Source organism: Mesoplodon mirus, assembly GCF_964341445.2.
Source record: "Mesoplodon mirus genome assembly, chromosome: 12".
Taxonomy (NCBI): domain Eukaryota; kingdom Metazoa; phylum Chordata; class Mammalia; order Artiodactyla; family Ziphiidae; genus Mesoplodon; species Mesoplodon mirus.
Genome location: NC_138988.1, coordinates 27726533 through 27748811, shown reverse-complemented (window position 1 = coordinate 27748811; position 22279 = coordinate 27726533). Strand labels below are relative to the sequence as shown.

At 40.7% G+C, this 22279-nt stretch overlaps 1 protein-coding gene across 4 annotated transcripts in view; it reads left to right on the top strand.

Moving 5' to 3' along the window:
- Positions 1–22279, top strand: part of PTPRG (protein tyrosine phosphatase receptor type G) — a 747832-nt gene that overhangs the window by 498185 nt on the left and 227368 nt on the right. For all 4 annotated transcript variants that reach the window (XM_082638320.1, XM_082638318.1, XM_082638319.1 and 1 more), the window contains exon 5: positions 18540–18635. In XM_082638320.1, coding sequence (XP_082494446.1) covers positions 18540–18635 — 96 coding nt within the window. The remainder of the gene's footprint in view (positions 1–18539; positions 18636–22279) is intronic.

The window sequence follows — 22279 nt, the reverse complement described above, 5'->3', positions numbered from 1 at the left end:
ATCTTTTTTAGGGAATACAGTTCAACCCATAGCACTGTTCACCCAGCTAGAAAGTAGTGGAAACAGGATTCCAACTCAAGTTCATGTGACTCCGTAGCCCTGGGCTCTGACAGCTCTGCCATCATGCATTAGCCCCAGTGTTCGTACCCAAATGTATCGTGTGCTTCTTAACCCAGCAGCCAGTAGACAAACATCATGATGTGGTCATCTTGTCCAGACAGGATTGATTTGGGAATATGCCAAAGAGGAAATGTTAGTCCAGTCGTCATGATATTGGAAATTTTTCACCTCCACTGAGATATAAGTGATGTGCTACATTCTGTGTATGAGGAGTTTCTGAGCCATTGTCCGGTGAGTCTAAACAGAACAGGGCAACTCAACCTTAGCACTGATGTTTTGGGCTGGATATTTCTTTATTGTGTCATGTGCATTGTAGAATGTCTACTAGCATCCTGAGCCCCTACCTACAATATGCCAGTAGCACCTGCGCCACAGTGTGTCAATCAAAAATGTCTCCAGGGCTTCCCTGGTGGTGCAATGGTTGAGAATCTGCCTGCTAATGCAGGGGACACGGATTCGAGCCCTGGTCTGGGAAGATCCCACATGCCGTGGAGCAACTAGGCCCGTGAGCCACAACTACTGAGCCTGCGCATCTGGAGCCTGTGCTCTGCAACAAGAGAGGCCGCGATAGTGAGAGGCCTGCGCACCGCGATGAAGAGTGGCCCCCGCCTGCCACAACTAGAGAAAGCCCTTGCACAGAAACAAAGACCCAACACAGCCAAAAATAAAAATAAATAAATTAAAAGAAGGCTCAACATTACAAAAAAAAAAAAAAAAAAAAGTATCCAGATGTTGCCAAGTGTCCCCTGGGGGGCAGTGTCACCCCTGTTTGAGAATCACTGGTTTAGAAAGGGAGGAATGGCTTTGTTGCTAAACAGTGCTGGCCTGGCACTTGCTATGCTTTGCCTGGACTTCGTCTTTATTTGGGTTGGTTGCTGGTGGAGAATGTGAGGAAGACAAGCTATTTTTGTTGAATTTACTCAAGGCTCTGTGCTATCCATGGACATGAGAAGGAAGACGACAGGTAGGATGGAGAGTTAAAGACCCAGAGCACGTTAAACATGCTCTCTGAACAATGTGATTTTGTTTTTCAAGCAAGCTAGTGGTTTTGGAATAAATTTGAGATAAAAATTTATGGTCTTTCATCTGAACACAAGGGTTTATCCACGTTTCCAGAAAAATGCAAATGATTCTGATGGCAGGCCTGAAATTAATGTTTTCACTCACTATTTTGGGAGATATTTGCAATTAAGATCAGGATTTTATTTATTTATTTTTTAATCTTTTGGCCACGCCACGCAGCATGTGGAATCTTAGTTCCCCCACCAAGGATCGAACCTGTGCCACCTGCATTGGAAACGCAGAGTCTTAACCACTGGACCGCCAGGGCAGTCCCAAGATCAGGGTTTTAATGGGCCTTCTGTCTTAGAGAAAGGGAGTGGTAAACACTGGTCATACCTACAGGACAGCTTGTGAGGTTTTTCTGCTGATCTTTATGGTGAGAAGCCACAGCCATTCTCAGCTGGACATGGGAGCGTTCTTAGGAAATTCTGATTTAAAGTTCACTCCATCCTTCATCCTCCAGTTTATGCTGTTTTTTCCTGCTCAAGAAGGTGGAGAAGTATCACTCTTCCCTTCAGAGAAATGCTTCTTTGTGGGTTGATTGACCAGGGACATCCAGGGAACTCTGTTTCCTGAGATGTGTTGGGATATCTACACCCCAGAGTGTTATCATGTCCCCACATCAGTCAGTGCATTTTCTCTCATCCCCAACCATTAACCTGGTTGTGTACACTGGTAACAGCTCACAAAACTGGAAAATGAACTCAGAGCTTTGCTGCCATGGATGCCAACTTGCAAAGATGACTGTGCCAAAGCAGTGCCCAAACAGGTTCACAGCTCCAAGAGCCATGGTGTTGACGGCCTGGAAACCCAGCAGAATGGTTTTGCAAAAGGGAATCAGTCTGCTGTGCTGTTAATGTTCCAAACAGGTAATGCCCAAGAGCTCCAGATGAGTCTTAATGTGCTATTTAAGACTCAGGAAATTCAGAGAGCTGTATGATCTGTATCACCCTGTGCTCTTAGACTGAGAACAAAAAAATGGTATTTCCATGCAGCACAAATAGACAATCAAGTGGAGGAATCCATGGGGAGGATTATTGAGCCAGCGTGTTAAAAATAAGTGAGCTGTAGGTGTTTGAAGAAATAATAAAGCCTAATACGCCAACCTTGAGACCAGGGCATGGGCTATATTAGGATGGAATACAGTGGTCTGAATAAAAATATAATCCCTACCAGCGACCCCTTTGAAAACAGCAATGCATGTGCAGGTGTGTTTCCCCTAGCATGCAAATCCCCACAGATCCAGCCTTTCAGAAACAGGAAGGAAAATTTGTGTTTACCTAGCCATAGTTCTTCGGTGTCTGGTACAACTCCATTCCTAACCTCTACTCAGTAACTGTGGAAGCAAGAATAAGTTGCCTTCGGCTTCCCTGGTGGCGCAGTGGTTGAGAATCTGCCTGCCAATGCAGGGACACGGGTTCGAGCCCTGGTCTGGGAGGATCCCACATGCCGCAGAGCAGCTGGGCCCGTGAGCCACAATTACTGAGCCTGTGCATCTGGAGCCTGTGCTCCGCAACAAGAGAGGCCATGATAGTGAGAGGCCCGCGCACGGCAATGAAGAGTGGCCCCCGCTCGCCGCAACTAGAGAAAGCCCTTGCACAGAAACGAAGACCCAACACAGCCATAAATAAATAAATTAATTAATTAATTAATTAATTAATTTAAAAAAAGAGTAAGTTACCTTATAGTGAAGAGGGAGCTTGACAACGCTAAATAATGACATTTGGATGTTCAGTTTAAATGGGTCTGTTCTTGGATTCTAAAGCCCTCCCCTCTCCTCCATTTTGTTAGTGTCCAGGTAATACCTCCTATGGACTCCGCTGATTCTTGTTCTTGGCCTGCGTTCATGGCTCTGGGGAGTTTCTGTGACAAGTACGTGGGCAGTGGGTCTGTGCTGGGCTTCAGTACATGCCTAGGTGCTGCTGGTTAGCCTGACCCTAGTAGGAAGGTGAATTCAGAGTGCTTCCAGCATCTAGCAGATAGGACAGAGCTTGAACTGGAACCAAAGCAGCTGTTGAGACAAACCACATCCAGGTTCCCTGAAGAAAGAAAACAGAGCCCTAGTGATCAGAACCCACTCAAGTTGAGATCCCAGAGCGAGGCTCTGCTGCTGCTCTGAACTGCATGATGGTGTCTGCTAGGTGTGCTCTGCCTGGTGCCCATGAGTGATCATCACACCAGAAAGAGTTGAGGGCTCCACGGTGGAATGCTGCTTTGATGGGCTGAATTGAATAATCCTCCAGTATCTGATGGGTCCCATGGGGCACATCCCCAAGTGTCTGGTCTTTTGTGGAGGAGCAAGGCTGGGTCCCTGACTGCTCACCAGCTGTTCCTGAAGCAGTTTCTATACTTTTCTATATCTCCCTTTTCCTGTCTTTAAAATGAGGGCAACAACAACACCTCCTTGTTAGAGCTGTCGTGACAAAAAAAAAAAAAAAAAAAAAAAATTCTCTTATTTTTGTAAAGCACATAGCCCCGTGGCTATTTTATAAGCGGAGCTCACAAAAGTGTGGATGATGCTTTTGAGGCTTGGAGTGTCTCAAATTCTGGTTCCTTGGAACCTCCTCCCAGCCACCTCCCAGCAGTCACCTTGAAAACAGCTCAAAAGGTTGTCTCTAAAGACTCTGATACACTCCAACACACCCCCATCCCCCACAGGAAAACCAGAGAATAAGAACTCACTGATCTTACAGCTTTCAACCTTGTAACAATGTGGACCGAGGCCTGGTACGAAAGAGAGGATTTGCTTTAAAGCATCATAGCATCTCTTGCTTAGAATGAGCTTAAAAGCCATCTGGTCAGGAGGATGGATCTCTGCTGTTGGACATCAGGAGGTGGTTACTCCTGGTTGAGGGTATTGATCAGATGGAAGCATATGGGGTTTCTGGGGTCCAGAAGTGTTACATGAGTGCTCGCTCTGAAACTTTGTCAAGGTTACTTACAAGTACATTTACGAAGGGCACTGTTCTGCATGCATGGCGACACCTCATAAAGTTTGATGGCACATCTTGTCATCTGTGTACTGTTTGGTTCCTGTTTTAGTCTTTCTTTGCGGTTGCTGTCTTTTGCTTATTATTTTAAATATTTACAAAAGTTGTTTTCCTCATTAAAAAAATTTTTAAACAGTACTGAACTTATGAAGTAAAAATTGAAGCCATTGTTTCATCCCTATCCCTCCATTTTCAGTTCTCAGACCATAGTTACGTTTCTTCTAGATTGTTCCACATGTTTTTCCCTCCTCCCTGTTTGTGTTTCTGTATTTTTTCCTTTACTTGAACAATGAGACAGTTATGTACATAGTGTTCCATAACTTACCTTTTTGACTCATTGGTATATCATGGACATCCTTGCATATCAGATGTAGAATCAACATCATTCTTTTTAAAGAGCTACATAATATTCCACAGTATGCACCCAATTTATTTAGTCATTTTCTTATTGATTGACAATGAATTTATCTATAGTATTTTGCTATTATAAATCATGCTTCTTGAGCTCCATGAATCTCCCTAGTAACATACATGACACTACTTGAATCCCAACTAAGACAGCCAATTTTAAGCTCCTTTTGATTTAAAGTACCTTCTTCATTAAGATTTTGGGCTGGAGTTTTGTGGGGAAGACTCTCTATGGTGGCTGAATCTCAGATTTGGAGATTATAAACCAAGCTTCCTGGATAGACTTCTGCTTGTGTTCATGGTTACGTTATGTATTATAAATTCAAGATAAGTGAAACAAGTGTTGGGACACAGTTATATTGAATGTATAGTCATGAATGGAGCTAATCAATAACATGATTATTGGCTGACACCGTCTCCTGTAGACTCTTGGCTTCTTAAAGCCATAGCTTTGATATTTTGTTATTTTTGTCCCATCCCTTAAACTCTGTCTTTATTCCAAATTATTAACAGTTCCCTGCCAAGATGTAGCTATCAGAATCTCAAGATGTTCATATTAATGGAGCTATTAACCCCCTTGCAAACCAGCAAGGCATTCTCTGGCTTGGACCCAAAGCTTGGAAAACATTGCCTGGCTTTCTCTTAATGTTGAGGGTACTAGTTTGACTGGTTGACTGCCGAATAGTGCTGATGGGGTTTTTTTTGTTTTTTTCCTTTAAAATGCAGTACCTGATAAAATGGATGGCTAGAGGAATGGATTGTTATTTGATAAAGCAAGTTTCTTAGACTATTAATGGTAGAATCTAAGTGGTGATACATAAATGTTCACAGTAATATTCTTCAACTTTGCACTTATGTTTAAAATTTTTTCATAAGAAAATGTTGGGGGAAAAGGAATATGGAACAGAATGGGAAATGGGAAAATCTAATCAACAGAGGACTCTCTCGCGAGTCATACAGTCAATGAATTTAATACTACATAGTGAGTTGAAGAGAGAAATCTATTTTTTGAAAACAGTTTTCATGTAATAAGTATAATAGCTATAGTAATAATGAGGAAGAAGATATTAATATCATCCCGTAGGTTTTGTGGCATTCTTGTTTTCCGTGTAGTGTTTAATCCTAACACCAGACCTGTACACTTACAGCCAATCATCAAACCTTTTCTTAAGTCATCATCCTCCAAACTAACCTAATACCATCATCTCAGTTTGCCATATTTGGATACAGAGATCTAGAAATATTAAGTGATTTGCCTCCGATTTTTAACACCAGACGAGGCATAGCTTGAACTGGAACGTATATTTTCTAAACATATCTTTGCTACTCCATCGTGTGTTCGCTCGGATGATAAGATTCTGAAATCCAAAATCGTACTCTGGTGAATTCATGGGAAGGAGAGTCATTCAGCCAAGAATATTCTGAACTACGATCAAAGCAGTGATGGTGTCAGAACTCTGTCCTCGTTACCACTGAGGCCTGTAACCACTTCCTAAAAGCTTCTCCCTAAATCGTCGCTTCCAGGTTGTACCCAGTACGTCAGCAGAGCTAGTGCTCTCCCCAGCTTTGGGCAGCCTTGTTTTGCTCCCTCATTCGTTGGTGTTTTTCTGACCGAAGATACGGTCTGGGAGAATTAGTACTTTGTGTTTACTAGGTGTGCACACTGTAATTTTATGGCTAGGTAGGTGGGAAACTATTAGTCTAAATAAATATACTTTTCAACAGAGCAGCTGTATTAAATGAATTGAATAGTCTGTGTATATCCGAAACCGTAGCTCCATCTTTTTTTTTCTTCTTCAGAGTGTTAGCAAGCTTGAATAGTCATGTGTTTCATTGCAGGCACAAATAAATGAAGAGTGAATCACGTTAAAGTGAAGTCAGGAATAGAGCAGGATCATAGCCTGTGTGATGCTGTGCTCTCTGTCGCTAGGGGCTGATGGATTCATTCCTTTGGAGCGCTTTGCTGATGACGCTGATTTTCTGAGTTTGGTCCCCCAGATGGATCCATTAGCTTCACCTTCTCCTTCTGCAGTGGTTGGTGGGGATTTTGATTTTGTTCTTTTATTTTTCGATTCTTCTCTTTTTTCCCCCTCATTTTAAGTTTCTTGCCCCCCGCCAGATGAACTATTATTTAGAGCCAGCAAGTATTTTAAACAGGTGCAATAAAACAAACCACACTTTCTTGGCTCAAAACCAATCCCCTCCCTAGAAAAAAACACTGTTGTTAGTTTATGTTATTTTCCAGATTATTTTCTTGACTTTCCTTAGTTCTGTATATCTGTGCATATACATACACAACAAACATTTTGTTGTATGGCATTTTAAAAGTCAAATGTGTATTTATTCTGCATCTTGACTTTCTCCATTAGTAATACATCTTCAAGAAGTTTCAGTGTCAGTGCCTACTTGTCAATTTTTTTTCTTCTCTTCCATCGGTTATCTTACCAATTCTCCTATTTATTATGCATGTGAATTTTTTCCCATGATACCAACAATATGGGGCAAATAAATATACGTGTATATTTGTCTTTGTATTTGCAGCACTTGTGGCCAAGCCTCAGTTTTCTGAATAAAGGTTCTCCTTAAATTATAAAAAGGAAAATCATTAGAAAAAAATGAATTAAATCCTCATTCTTATTGGTTATCAGGAAGATTAAAAAATGAAAACAGGAGTGTCCACCCAATGTGTGAAAAAGAAGGATCCATAAATCCAATGTTAGCAGTGGTGTGGGTGTGTGTCTTCTTCTTATTGACTAGAATACAAAAGGTGTGTCCCCTTTTCCAGGGACAATTAGAACCACTTCTAGGGATCTGTCTTGGAGAAAGGCTTTTGTGCTCATAGAGGCATGTTCACTTGTTTTTTATTTGTTTGTTTGTTTGTTTGTACCAGTGATTCTTAACCTTTCTGGCTTGCAGAGCCCTTGATGATTTTGATGAAAGCCATAGACCACGTGACATCAGAACTGAAAATGTGTTTCGAAGTGTTATCAGCATGTGGTAATAGAGGGAACCATAAGAGTTTATCTGATGAAAAGAGATAGACACTGTCCAGTGCGCACATGTACCACCCTTGGCAGTATTTCAGGAGATGTGCAGCCCTTCTGGAAGCCAAATCCGTAGCTCCATAAATTGGTTTTCCGCCCTCTACCAGTTATCTACCCAAAGCTGTTGGCTCTAAGGGAGACTTCGAAATCAGAGAGGGTTCGAATAGAGCAAGCAATGCATTTCCTCCCGTGCGAGAAATAACTTCCTTCCATTTATTTATTCCACAGTCATTTAATGAGTACCTGCTATGGGCTTGGTCCTGGGGCCAGTACCACCCAGTGGGAGAGGTCCCGGCACACTGGACCTAGCAGAGTCCATTGTAAGGGCACCTCCACCAGAATTAAACAGAAGGCCTGAGCAGCAGAGAGCTGTTTTAAATGTTCTAGTTCAACTGACCAAACTAATCTAAAAGATGCCTCACTGTGGAGATTACCTTTAGAACACTAGAGGGTGTGGTTTTGATTTATAGAACTCAAAAAAGCTTTTGGGAAGCGTCCAGTTTGTCTGGCATGTGTGTTCTTAGAAATGTTTTGCATAAACCTGTTTCTTAGGAGGCCCTCCTGATTTGGCAACATTTAGCTGCAAAGGGCAAAATGCAGTTTTCTGGATAAAACTGCACAACTTTTCTTTGTGCACAAGCTTTCTTGCAGGCTTCTGGCTGGGAGAAAGGGAGGGATACAACCAACTCTATACCTGTGTTAATTTTATTTAGCTTGATTGCAAATTCATGGCACCATCATTTCCCCAGAACCTATTATGAGGTAGAAAATACAATATCAGAAATGAGGAAAGAACCATAATGGGAACTTTGGGTGAGTCAGTAACAAATAAACTGTATTTCAGGTTTCTTGTATTTCAAAACAGGAGACCTATTGCTGATTCCTCGTTGGTTTGGAATGATTTATAGCCTTTTATTTGTGGTTGAGTGTTGCAGTCTATGTTGTCATGGAAATTCTATTGAATTTATAGGTCCATTTATCCAAAATGATTTTCCAGACTTTATTTCATGGTGAATCATGTGGCTGTTACTCCCAAGTACAAGCGATTACACATTACAAAGAGCACAAACGCTGCGGTGGTTATTTTCGTGTTTTTGAAATACAAATGAGTTCCAGATACACCTAGGCGGTCCCCTCCCCCTCCGCTGTGTCCAAGGTGTTAAGCATTTCAGAACCAGAAGCTTGTGTACAAAACAGCTCTGCAAGCAAGGAAAGGTTGTTTTAATAGAAAAGAAGGTTATTACAGTAACTGCAATAGGTGAAAGAGGTCTTGAAGTTACTGGTTTACGGGTAAGGGCAAGACTCTCCAATCTTTGAGCCCCATTACAGCAGACTTGTGCCTCCTCCCTGCAAGTTCGGTAGTAGGAAAGAGAAAGGAAAACAAAGAGCTTTACCACATTCATTGACTAGACTTCGTGTGGCAGTGGGTGTAGGTGAGGTTTCTACACCTCAGCACTATTGACATTTCCGGCAAAATAATTAGTTGCTTTGGCGGGGGGTGTCCTATGCATTGTACGGTTTTTAGTAAGCTCCCTGGCCTCTACCCACTAGATGCCAGTAGGATCTACCCCCTAGTGACACCAACCAAAAATGTCTCCAGATATTGACAAATGTCCTCTGGGGTCCAGAAATCACCCCTCTTTGAGAACCACTGCCATGGAAGCTTTATGCTAGGATCCTAGCAATAACTAATAGGTAGTTCTCACTGCTAATGGGAAATCTGATCGGGATGCTGTGTGGAGAGGATTTTTAAAGTGTAGGCTGTGCAATCAAATGCCTGGGTTTGAATCCTGGCTTTATTACTTCTTAGACAAGACCCAATATCTCAGCCTTAACTTCCTTTTGTATAAAATGGGGAAAATATTATAATAGTACCTACCCTCCAAATACCCCAGGGATTTTTTTTTTTTTTTTTTTTTTCCGTACGCGGGCCTCTCACTGTTGCGGCCTCTCCCGTTGCGGAGCACAGGCTCCGGACGCGCAGGCTCAGCGGCCATGGCTCACGGGCCCAGCCGCTCCGCGGCATATGGGATCCTCCCAGACCGGGGCACGAACCCGTATCCCCTGCACCGGCAGGCGGACTCTCAACCACTGCGCCACCAGGGAGGCCCAATACCCCAGGGATTGAAGGAATTAATTCACGTCAAGTATTGTAGGAACTGGATACATTACAGCAGCCCTCTGCTGCTGCCTCTCTGGGCTTCATTTTGCAGTGTCTGCCTCAAGGGGAAGGGTGGAAAGAAGCAGTGCTAGGTCCACGTAATTGTTATTTAGTCCTCGGCTGGTGGGATTCTGCACGCTCTGAGCCAGCCACCCTAACTTGCTCTATGACACAAATAAGATCTCCCTGGCCTTATCCTCCTGCTTAGAGCAGCCTCTGTTGAATGGAATGGGTACAGAGCAGGGAAGCGAAGTCAGCCATGCTCCATTATTATAGGAGAAGCCTATATTTTGTTGATCCCAGTTTCAAAAGCATAGCTTTTTCACTCATTTTATTTCTTTATTATCAAAATATACACAAAGAGGAAAATTCACAAGTAATCAGCGTACAGCTGAACGAATTTTCATACACTTGGAACCAGACCCCAGATCAAGAAAGAGCACTTTCTCGCCCCCTCCTTCCCCAAGATCCCTCTTCCAGTGACCGCTCGCCAGGGGTAACCACTGTGTTGGCTTCTGAGTGCAAGAGTTTTTCCTGATGTTGTACATCATTCCAGAAGAATCACACAGTATATCCTTTTTTTTTTTTTAAAGAAAATTTCTGGTTTTTTTGTCTCAGCATGGTTTGTGAGATTCGTCCCTATCATTACCTGCCATTGTAGTGCATTCTACACTGGTACTACAATTGTTACTGATTAGCATCTGGGTAGTTTCCAATTTGGGTTTGTTGAAAACGACCCTTTCACTAACTTATTTGTGTTTTTTCCCTTTCTTTTTTCCCCCGCATTAACTAATTTTTAAAGACACGTGAAACAATAGGGAGCCTGTCTTAAGCCAGATGCCGTGGGAGGTGCTTTACTTGAGTTATTTTATTTAATCCTCAGTGTAGCCCAGTGACATACTTTTGATCCTCAGTTTCCTCATGGGGCTGCTAAGACGCGGAGAGGCTGACTAACTTCAACCGGCAGCTCACACAGCTATCGAATGGGAGAGCTGGAACTTACTACCCTCCTTCCTGCGTCCGTGATGAGGGAATCTAGCCAACATGCAGCCAGATGCTGAACCTGTGTCATTTATATCCAAACTGATGCTGAACTGTAAGAAATAACTCAACAAATCATGCATAGTAAATCCCTTACTGTTGGAAGCAAGAGCCTGAACTTTTCCCTACCAAGAGACGAGGGCAAAAGTTAAATGTTTGACTAGTCAGATGAATCACCGAACCAGAAATTCCAAAAATCAACTAATAAATAGACTTATAGTGGTATAAACAAGTTACACGCAGAGACTTTTAAAAGGGATCCCCAAAACACCCTGACACCTGATGGTATAGGAGTCATAGACCTGCTGTGCAATTTGGGTTCTTCTGCTCCCAAAATTTGGATACCTGCTGTATATAGTTGAAGATACTTCCATATTACAGAGCAAGGGAAATAAGTAAGGATTAGTGCACTCTGTGATTAATGATACTGTATAAAGCAAACGTTTCAGAATGTTTATTTAAATGCTACCTTGCGTGTAAAGATGTTGAATACCTGCTGTTCTCTGGGGCACGGTTCTTCTAAAAATATTCTTCCAATGAAGGCTGTGTGAAGCCCACACACAGGTTTCTTTGCTACACCTTGTGGCATGACTCATTGGGATTGTTGACAGGCCCAAACAATTTATTTTCACTTTTATTTACATATCCATTCTGGTCATAAAGAAGGTAATAAAGATACATAATAATAAAAAGTGAGAGCTGTTGAATTTCTTCTTACTTTTCCCAAGCACGTGAGTAGGGATTCGTTATTACAGTGATCCCATGAGGTCAGTATTGCCTCTATGTGACAGAAGGGGACACTGAGCCTTAGAGATCTCAGGTGTCCTCCATATACAAATCAGGTCTGATGCTGTAGCCCATGTCCTTTGGTCTTCATTTAATATCACCCAGTTGTGTTGTCTGTCAAGTTCATGGATATTTTTCTGTAAGTCACGAGAGTGTGAACTGGGTTGTAGTAGGATATAATAGAATGTAGCCCCATTCTGCAGGGGAGAGGCTTGTTAGAAAGAGATGAATGAAGAGGATAGAGCTCAGAGCTCAAAGAAACTCAAAAAGGAACAGGGTTGCAGAACCGTTTTATAATGTGATGCACAGACACATATAAATATGTCTGGGTGTGTTTTGCTTAAAATCAGTAGTGACATTTAGGGGTGTATTAGTCAGAGTTCACCAGAGAAATAGGACCAATAGGAGTTATATACGAGAGAGAGACAGAGAGATAGACAAACAGAGAGGGAGGGAGATTGAGATTTTAAGGAAATGGCTTCCTCAGTTGTGGAGATGGGCAAGTGTGCAATGTACAGAGCAGGCTGGAAATTCCAGCAAGAGATGATGTTGCAGGCTTAAGTCTCAAGGCTGGAAACTCAGGCCGAATTTCTGTGTTGCAATCTGGAGACAGAATCCCTTCCTCTTAGGGCACGCTCTGGCTTTCAACTGATTGCACGTGGCCGCCACGTTATGGAGGGTAATCGGCTTTACTCAGAGTCTAGGGATTTAAATAGTAGTCATAGATTTTTTTTAAAATACCTTTACAGCAACATCTGGAATAATATTTGACCAAACAACCGGGCACCATAGCTAGGGCCAAGTCGACACATAAAATTAACCATCACAGGGGTAACAATATAATCATGACCCTTTAAAAAAGTAACTGGGAGTAAAGACTGTTCATTGACATAAAACAAAATACCCATATCAGAGTTCTGAATTCAGAGTGTTTGTTATATAATATACATAGTGTGTATTTATCATTTTTCTCCATAATTTAAGTGAATAGATTTTCTTGTGTTGGAGTGCTAAAATTTCAGACTAGAGTTGCTTGGGTGGAAAACGGTTTGAAATTCCTTGCAGATGAAAGAGAAAGTGATATAATCTGGGTTTAGCAGACCCATACCTGGGTCCACTTAGCCATTTCATAGTGATTTGGGCTTATATCTGGGCCTTCCTGAACATTTTCTCCAGCAGTTTAAGTCCATTCATTCTCTTAGTATCCTGATCTCTCCCTGCTACTCATCTTATGTTATTTATTCTTAGAGATAGCAAGAACCTCATTATACTGATTGGGGTTTTATCATTGGACTGTCCTTGCAGCTAGCTACCCAGAGCTCCCACTCATTTTATTCATTCCAAAATATGAATTAATAGTATTTACAAGAACAGCACTGTTCAAGACACAGCCTTTAACTAGGCAGGTAGCCTTCCTGCCCTCATCAGTCTTCCTGTCTGATGGCAGTGGCAGAATGAAAGGATTAGAACGTGCTGTGTTGAGTGTGTGTGATCTGGCTATACAGTAGTGAAGGTACAGCATAATCTAAAAATTAAGCTAGAGTAAGAACCTCTTATCCAAAACCTTAATTCTGACACCATCATTTGCAAATCGTCCAACAAGTGGAACCAGCAGATCATGAACTGTGTTGGGATTTTTACTTTGTCTTTGCTACATGTTTTTATTCTTAGGCAACTGTTTTTTGTCCACTACCATGTTCTCAACTGGCTGACTACATGGTAGGCCCAAGAATGATCAGGAAAATACATTTTGCCTCTTCAGTTCTGTTATCTATGGCCTCTTATTAATTCTGCTCTTGCCTTTCTAGTCACCATCTTTATTTCATCGTGTTTATGTCTCACCTGTTCTTTTCCTGTAGCTTTTCCTATGTGTTCTTCCATTCTGTTAAAGATGAACAACAGTATCCTGGAAATGTGTGATGAATCTATGGGTAGATGGCCTTTCCTCTGGGCTCTCTGCATGCCATTTCCTTAATTCATCATGAATTTTTTGGGGCCATGTATGTGAGGAGGGGTGCGCGTTAGAGAAATATTATGTAAGTTTTTGAGAGGAAATTAAAACGTAGAGCTTTCTAAATCACCAAAGAAAGTACTGCTGGATTTTCCACTCTTGCATTGGGATCATTTCTTCTTGCTGCCATCAGGACAGGGATGTGAGAGCTGACTTACACAAACAACTACCACATTAGAGAATAGGAAGTCCACCTTCAAGAAAATATCCCCTCTTGCCCATTGCCTGTATTATTCTGTATTCATTTAGTGTATGCCTTACGTGACCGTGAGCCATTTACTACTTCTGGCATTTTTGTGGTACATGTATCTACAACTCAACTTTGGCATTCAAAAAAAAAGGTTAACCTTGTCTTATTATTGATATTTGTATCTTCCCAAGTGCAAACTGTCTTCATTTGTCATAGTGCCTTATACATAATAGGCATTAAGAATTTTTTTGCCTACTGGAAGGAAGCACAGTGATTAAGGCTTTGACTAGGATCGGAACAATTAGGTTTTATCCCAACACCACCCTCCGTCCTAAAGAGTGTTGTAATTTTAGAAATCCTTCTTTTCTTTGGCTGTAAAATGAGGATCATGGTGGTACCTACTTCAGTGAGTATCAATGAATGAGAGTACAGTGCCTGATATACAGTAGGCACTTTATAAATATTTGAAAAATAACAACATGAATAAAAGTACAGATGGCCGTCGTTTTCAGATTTGTTGATTTTTATTTATTCAGCTTAACACAGATAGTGATACAAATTGGAAACCTGGCATATATATAGTTTTAAATCAAATTGCAACTAGGACAGTTTTAAATGTAAGGGAGGAAATAGAACAAGGTAGGAGAAAAGGGCAGCCAAGTGGGCGTTTTATTGTGACTCTGTATACATCATACTAGGACCCTATAGCATGAGAGCGTTGACTGCTGTCAACCCTGTTCTCACAGAACCCATCTCATCTTCCTCCCATTACTTGATGGTGTTGTCATCCATTCGGCCATTTTCCATATGTATGATTTAGCATATGCTTCCTGGTCAGTGATGGGGTAGAATACCATTTTCCAAATGTCAGGTTATGCCACATTATACTCGATGTTATCTATCACCTTGATCTGGCTAGAGGAATTCCTGCAGATTTTTCCATTCCAACCATTACACAAGGTAAAATTAAATGATCCACCAGGCCTGTGATTCTCGCTCATGAGTTTGAAATACTTTATAGAACTCGTCCTTCAGTTGCACCCTGGTACCCGCAGTCTACCAGTGGCTTTTTTAGTTGACCTTCATGCAGTTTGTTTCTGTTGTTGGGGAGACTTACATAACTCATGGCACTCTTTGTGTTGGAGGGACATTCATTTACACCAAGTTGACCCAGTTTTCTGGGTCCTGGTTGGAATAGACGTACAGAGCCTTAAGCTGTACAGTTTTCTTGAAGAACCAAAGTGTTCCAATATCAAACATATTTGGAAAATATTGAGTTAAAACTGTTTGGTCTTTAAATACCATTCCTCACTAAAAGAAACCAGGGCTCAGTCAAGAAATGGCCAGTTCCAGGGCTGGAACACGAGAAATACAAGATGAGGTTAGAACATCTGTGCCAGCTAATAAGGAGGTGCTAAAGAATAAAAAATGATGGGAACATGGCAAAATGACAGGGAATCTGTTTGAAGAGTCTCCTGCTGGGCAAATTGGTGCTCTGTGAAGCCACGGTACTACAACTGTGGTCCCCTGTCCAAAAGGCACGACCTGAGTCTAATCATGAGAAACCATGAGACCGACCCCAATTCTACATAATAACTGGGCTGCACCCTTCAAACTACCAAATAAAGAAAAAGAAAGGCTGAGTAACTGTCCCAGGTGAAAGTTGGGGATCGGAGGGGTCAGTATAAAGAGACATGGCAACTGAATGCAAAGTTAGGTCCTAGATTGGATTCCTGGACCAAGAACCAAATAATCTATAATAAACTTTGTATCAAAGTGAAACTTGCTAATTTTAATAATGTTACTGTGGATATGTAACAGAATATCCTTATTCTTAGAAATAATACACTTAAGTATGTATTGGTAAAGAGGCATATTTTCTCCCACTTAACTATTAAGTGATTCAGGGAAGATAATTGCTTGGAGGGAGAGAGGAAGAATGCAAATGGGTAAAATATAAATTGGTGATGTGGATAAAGAATATAAGGAACAGTTAATAGATCTCTTTATTGCCCGATTTCCCAGATCTTTTCTTCAGTTTCAGTTCACCATGTTTCTACAGGAAGAGGATTGCTATACACTAAGCTTGACTTCGATTCACATTATTAGAAAGAACGCACTTTGGGGGAGGCTGAAGGAAGGCTCTGAACATGGCACTTGTGAGCAGATACAGAAAGTTGATGGGCTTACTCGCAATATTCAGCAGCCACCCCAGTCCCTTCCAAAGATGTTTTGTAAAATAGGTCTCTAGCTTGTGCCTAAATTTGTCTCATGAACAATAACAACAAAATGACTTAAAGTCCAGTGCCCTCTCGGCAAAACTCCATCTACTTATTTACTTTCATATTTAAGATATCTTTAAAAGTTAACATAATTCAATAGACTACAACTTGAGAGAAATAGCAAGGAAAACTGATACTTCAGACCTATGGCTGCTGTTCTCTTTATGAGACATTTTATTATCCTGATGGGTGGAGCCATGACTCAAAGACATTTTCTAAAAATGAATTTCCTCATCCAGTTATAAATGAAAATGCTCTTGAAGAGATTTTAAAGTATTTTGTATCACACACTATTCAGGTGATGCATTAAACAATGCCGCCCCTGCTCATGGGCTGAAGAATAAGAAAATCTTCTGTGAACTTAGTTCATTTGAGGGCCTGGGTTTTAAAAGAAAAGTGACGTGTAATTTTCTGAATATACTTGTGCAGAGTTTCTTTCTTGGATTGGTGGCATTGTCCCCAAAGCAATTCACCCAGTATTAAACTATTTTAATCTGCACCTCATTGAATGGATTTTTTCTCAGAGTAAATTCATGATGTCTGTAGCCGTCCAGACATAAAAAGGCAACACATTTATAAGAGGTTGCCAGCGTCAGTGGGAATGCAGAGTCTAAGGAAAATAATTCACCATAAGAAAGAATATTCTCCAAAAGAATCTACCCATCCTTCTCCCATCCACTTGGTTATCTAACTTTTCCTAAAAAGTGTCCTGATTTGGGCTCCCTCAATATACCCTTCAGAGAAGATATGTCACCTTGTTCTTAACATCTTGGTTAATTCAGTCAGCAGGGCTCTGTTCACCTTTGACGTGTACTTCAGCTTGTCTCTCTGACTTCCCTTTTCCCATTGGGAATTTATCATTTAGTGTCAAGTCTCCATACTCCATCTGGGGTGTGGTTGTTCAGAAAATAGCATCATGTCCTTTGGAAAAGTGGGAAAATAGAGGTCATGGAAGAGAGCTAATGATATAGGAGATTTGATTTTCTGTAAAGAGTAGGGGCCATTCTAGAAAATTCAGTGCAATCACATTCATATTAGAAATCTTAAGATGCCTGCCAAAAGTTAACGTGACAAGGATGACGATTTGTGGAGCACAGTTAAGGTCCAGGCATAGTGCTGCACACTGTACCCTGCACGTACATGTTTGATCCCCACACCCATCCCACCAAGGGTAAGTGCTTGATTCTATACATAAGGAATGATGCTTAGAAATTCGCTGGCTTGCCTGAGGGCTCACATGCAAGTAAACGAAGAAGCTATAATTGGGTCCCAGATCTTTTATTTTTATCACATATGTAGTCTCTCAAGAATACTCTGTAGGTTGTTTTTGTTCTCTGAATTGTTCAGGTATTGAGGAATGTGCAGGCATTAAAATTGTATAATTATTTTAAGTTGATTTATCCGTGTTCTGCTTTTTGAGTGCGAAACCCTTGCCACATGTAAGAGAAGGTATTTAAGGTTGGGATGAGAGCACCTGGACTTTACACTCTTCAACAGATGTTTCTTTTTAACCAAGTCGGCATCAACTTTCTGAAGCACTATTTCCTCAGCTGTAACTGAGTGTAGTAATTTCTGCCCAGTCTTCACAGGGATTGTTAGATGGATTTAGTGAAATCATGAATGGGATGGCTTTTCCCAGACTGTAAAATATAAAGCATTATTATTATCATTACCATTATATTCTTTTTTGATTGACTAAAATAGTCCATTTGGACTGTTTCTCAAAGCTACTGAGAGCCCCCCTCAGATTCTCGTCATTAGAATGGGCATTATCTCTAAAAGATGTGTCCATTGAAGGGTTTATATATATATATATATATATATTTTTTTTTTTTTTTGCATTACACGGGCCTCTCACTGTTGTGGCCTCTCCCGTTGCGGAGCACAGGCTCCGGACGCGCAGGCTCAGCGGCCATGGCTCACGGGCCCAGCCGCTCTGCGGCATGTGGGATCTTCCCGGACCGGGGCACGAACCCGTGTCCCCTGCATCGGCAGGTGGACTCTCAACCACTGCGCCACCAGGGAAGCCCCTAAGCGTTTATAATTTTAACATAAGGACTGAATCTCACAGTCTTAGTTTCCTACTTCATGGTATTTAACTCCATTAAAATTTTGTTTCTTAATAGGGACATTTCACCATGACATGAGTATTAGGTAATCAGAAGGTGTTGGTGTTATTTATTTTGTGTGGCCTGAAGGCATTGTAGTTATGTGGAAAGATGTGTGTTTTAGTGATACTTACTGAAGTATGTAGGGGTAAAACGATATGATGTCTGGGGTTTGCTTTCAAATACTTTAGCAAAGAAAAAAGTACGGATAGATGAGTACATTTGACAAAATCTTAGTATGTTGGGGAATCTGGGTCTATTGTACTACTCTCTCTACTTCTGCATAGGTTTTCCTAATGTATTTTCCTAATACATTTTTTAATTGTTCTTTTACAGATGCAGATTTTCTTTTACAATCCAGATGACTTTGACAGCTTTCAAACTGCCATTTCTGAAAACAGAATAATCGGAGCCATGGCCATATTTTTTCAAGTAAGTTAACAGTGGGCTCAAGTATTGATACTTCAACCAAAGAGTTCTCTTGAGCATTTTTTTTTTAATTCACCGAATTGTTCCATGTTTAATGAATGCATCTGTTTTCTAGTTCACACCTGTCTAAATGAAAGATATTTCATATTGTTTAATGCGTGATTTAAAATGTAAATAACTATGTTTAGAAACATAATGAAAATTTTTGCATGAATTATTCTGATTTTATTGCTACTTGACTGGTGCACAGATTGAAGAACACATTTATCATCTAAGTTACTTCACTGCTGAAGTGTTTTGAACAGGTTCCTACAGCATATTAAGAGACTGATGTAAAAAAAAAAGTGGTTTTTCTTTTGAGCAACTTTAAATTTGACATTACTTGCAAGTAGGTTAATAAACTGCATCGGTCATTTATCTAAAGAGACCTCGTTCCCACCCCACCCCACCCCCAGAAATCCCCATGATAACTAAAATTTTTATTGGGACCATTTCCAAGTTAGTACATTTTCATTACATGAAGTCCCTAGTGTGGGTTTTGGCACACAGTAGACATTTGGTAAATGCCAAATAAAATATGTATCTGTATCCAGCCATCCCTGTTTCTACGGGATGGAGACCCTGTGGTATATGTGTCTTTTCTGCACGAACAGAAGTCTGTTCTGGGCACTGTGCTGTTGGCAGTTCACTTGGGTTCTGTCTGGACCCCTTCTGTATCTAAACCATGATTGTTTTGCCTTAGGCAATACTGAGGTCACTTGAACTTCCATTCTTAGACAGTTTCCACTTACATAGTTACCTCTTGTTTTCTGTTATTGTCCTCTTAGCACACTGTTTTTCATGTTGCTGGACCTCTACTCCTGCAGCCCTGCCATCAAACCTACCCCTGCCTCCCTCCCTGTCATGCCCACCCATGTCCAGTCCAACCAGGTTCTACTTTATAGGTCATCCTTTTTATAGGAAATAAATTTTAAAAATGTTTTTATGAGTACTGGAAGGTCTGTTTCACAGCGTGCTCTACCCAAAAGCTTTCTATTTTTCCAGCTCTAGAAACTCTTGTTAAATGTAAGCCCAATTAAAGTATTGGGCAGGGGAGGCATATTGGTGTACAAACCAGCAAAAGACCTCAGTGTGAAATCTAGGTTTTGGATTTTTAAAGTATTTCCAGGACACGAGAGTAGTTCACATACAAGGAAATTTAATGTGTATTTCATCTAGTTAGTCCTCTAAATTTTGGCTTGCTGTCCTGTAGACACAAAATGGAGGGCAGATAATATAAAATAGAATAGTTTTTCTTTCTTTTTTTTTTTTTTAGATAGCAGCTGTATTGAGCTGCTTTCTTTGTTTTCTTTATAAGTCCACATATGCATTTATACATCAGAGTTCACACTGTGTCATGTAGTGGAAAGAAGACGGTATTGTTATTTTAATATGGCAGTCTCGTTAGAACCTGTATTTTGAGATCTCTGTGTTTTGAATCTTTCTAATAAGAATGCTAAATTTGGGAGTTTGGTATTTCTCCCCCAAATAGAGAAATCTTGATGTATATTTCCAAATTCAAACCTGGCATCTTACATTTTGGTATTAAAGAGGTATTCATCATTGTTTGAGCAGTGATTCAATGCCAGCTATGGTACCAGTTGCTACATTAAATATATAAGATGAATACAGTCAGCTCCTGCCCACTAGGAGGACCTCGCTGTCACAGTCCCATGTGATAATGGCTAGAAAGACATGAGTAGAGAAACTTTTCCACTTGTAAAAGGCTGTGGTCTGACTTGGTGCTCATAAACTCACATATTCATTTTCCAGAGTGATAGGATGTGAATGACCTACAAGTGCATGTCTAGGCAAGGCTAATTTCTGTGCAGTTGCTATAGCTTTGATGCCAACTTACTCCACACACTAGAATATTTTTCTAACACTTTCCATTTTTCATTATCTTTGTTTCTTTTTTCTTCCGGATCACGTGCCTATTACGCTGGGTTGTTTTGGCTCTCTCACTGCCTTTGCTGTGATTAGATATGATGAGGTTCTTATGTTTCCAAAACACCAAAGCAAACACAAACCTAGCAGACACATGGTCGACCAGGGAACCATATATTGGCTGAGAGGATAGGTTGCCTGCAGGTGGTCCTATTGTGGCTCATGGCATGATTATGGATGCTACATAGTGTTTACAATTATTTTCTTCAGTTAAATATGGAAGATTTTACATAAAATTTCCTGATGATGTTGCAGTAATCAAGATCTGAGTAGTGACTCTCTGTCTCCTTTGGAGGGGGTGTGAATTCCCATGGCAACACAGTCTCTAGGCAGTTTTCTTCATGACTTCCTGTCAACATGACCTTGCGATCATGACTCGAACCTGGACCCCAGTAACTTTGACTAGTGCCTGACATCTCTTGGTTACAGACAGAGTTGAAGGTCAGTCTCAGTGCTGAAATATAGTGAGCCAGGTTTCCCCTGAGTGCTTTGTGTGAACCCTAGTAAAGGAAGGTTCGCCTCCAGGTATGGAAGAAAACAAATCATGGCAGCCCCACATGGTTTTACGCGTTTGGGCCCACACAGTGCTGGAAGGCGCATTCACTTCATAGCTACTCCTGACTGGAATATTTATTACAGTTTTCCAACATATGTTAGTAATGCATCTCGAGGAAGGAACACCTTTATTCTAGTTCACACGCCTTTGGACTAGCAGCCTTCTGGAAGATATAGGGGAAAGGAAGGGGAAAGTCTGATTTTAAAGGAGTTTTAAAATAAAGAAGTTAAAACATGACATTGGCGAGGGATGGAGATATTTGTTGTTAAACCACTAAAGAGATAAATAAATGCTTGTTTAGCTAATTTACGTTAGTACAAAGTTAATTATTTTCTTTTTGTTAAAATAGAATCTCCACTATACTAGTTAGCCTGATTTGAATTCCTGTGGAAATGTAAATGCCAAAAGTTATTAAAATGCTCTCTTAATATATTATTCTGATAACACTCTACTTGGGTTATCTGTTGGAAGAAGTAAGAAATGAAAACCTAGTTTTATAGGACAGTTGAAATGACAGTGGAATGAAAAGGCAATTTGTCGAAGGATGCTTGGCTTTGAAAATAACTCAGAAAGATTTAAATAACTTTGATTTAAGGTTACAAATCTTTGTCGACTTAAGTTGGGATTACCTCCTAATAAACCCGTCGTAAGTTTAAAATATCTTAAGTGGAAAATGCATTTAATACACCCAAGTTACTGAACGTCATAGCTTAGCCCAGCCTCCCTTAAAAGCGCTCAGAACACTTGTATTAGCCTGCAGTTGGGTACAATTGTCTAACACAAAGCCTATTATTTTAACAAAAAGTCTAACACAACATGAAGTTTTGACTGTCTCATGGAATTTACTGAATACTCTACTGAAAGGGAAAAACAGAATGGTTGGGTACAGAATGGTTGTATGAGTATTGGTTGTTTACCCTTGTGATCCAGTGGCTGACTGGGAGCTTCGGCTCACTGCCCTGCCCAGCGTCAGGAGAGAGTATCTCACCATATCGCTAGCCCAGGAAAAGATCAAACTCTGAAGTAATGTGTGTCACTTTCACACCATCATAAAGTCAAAAAAGTTTTAAGTTAGGGACCATCTGTATAGAGCAGAGAGTACTCA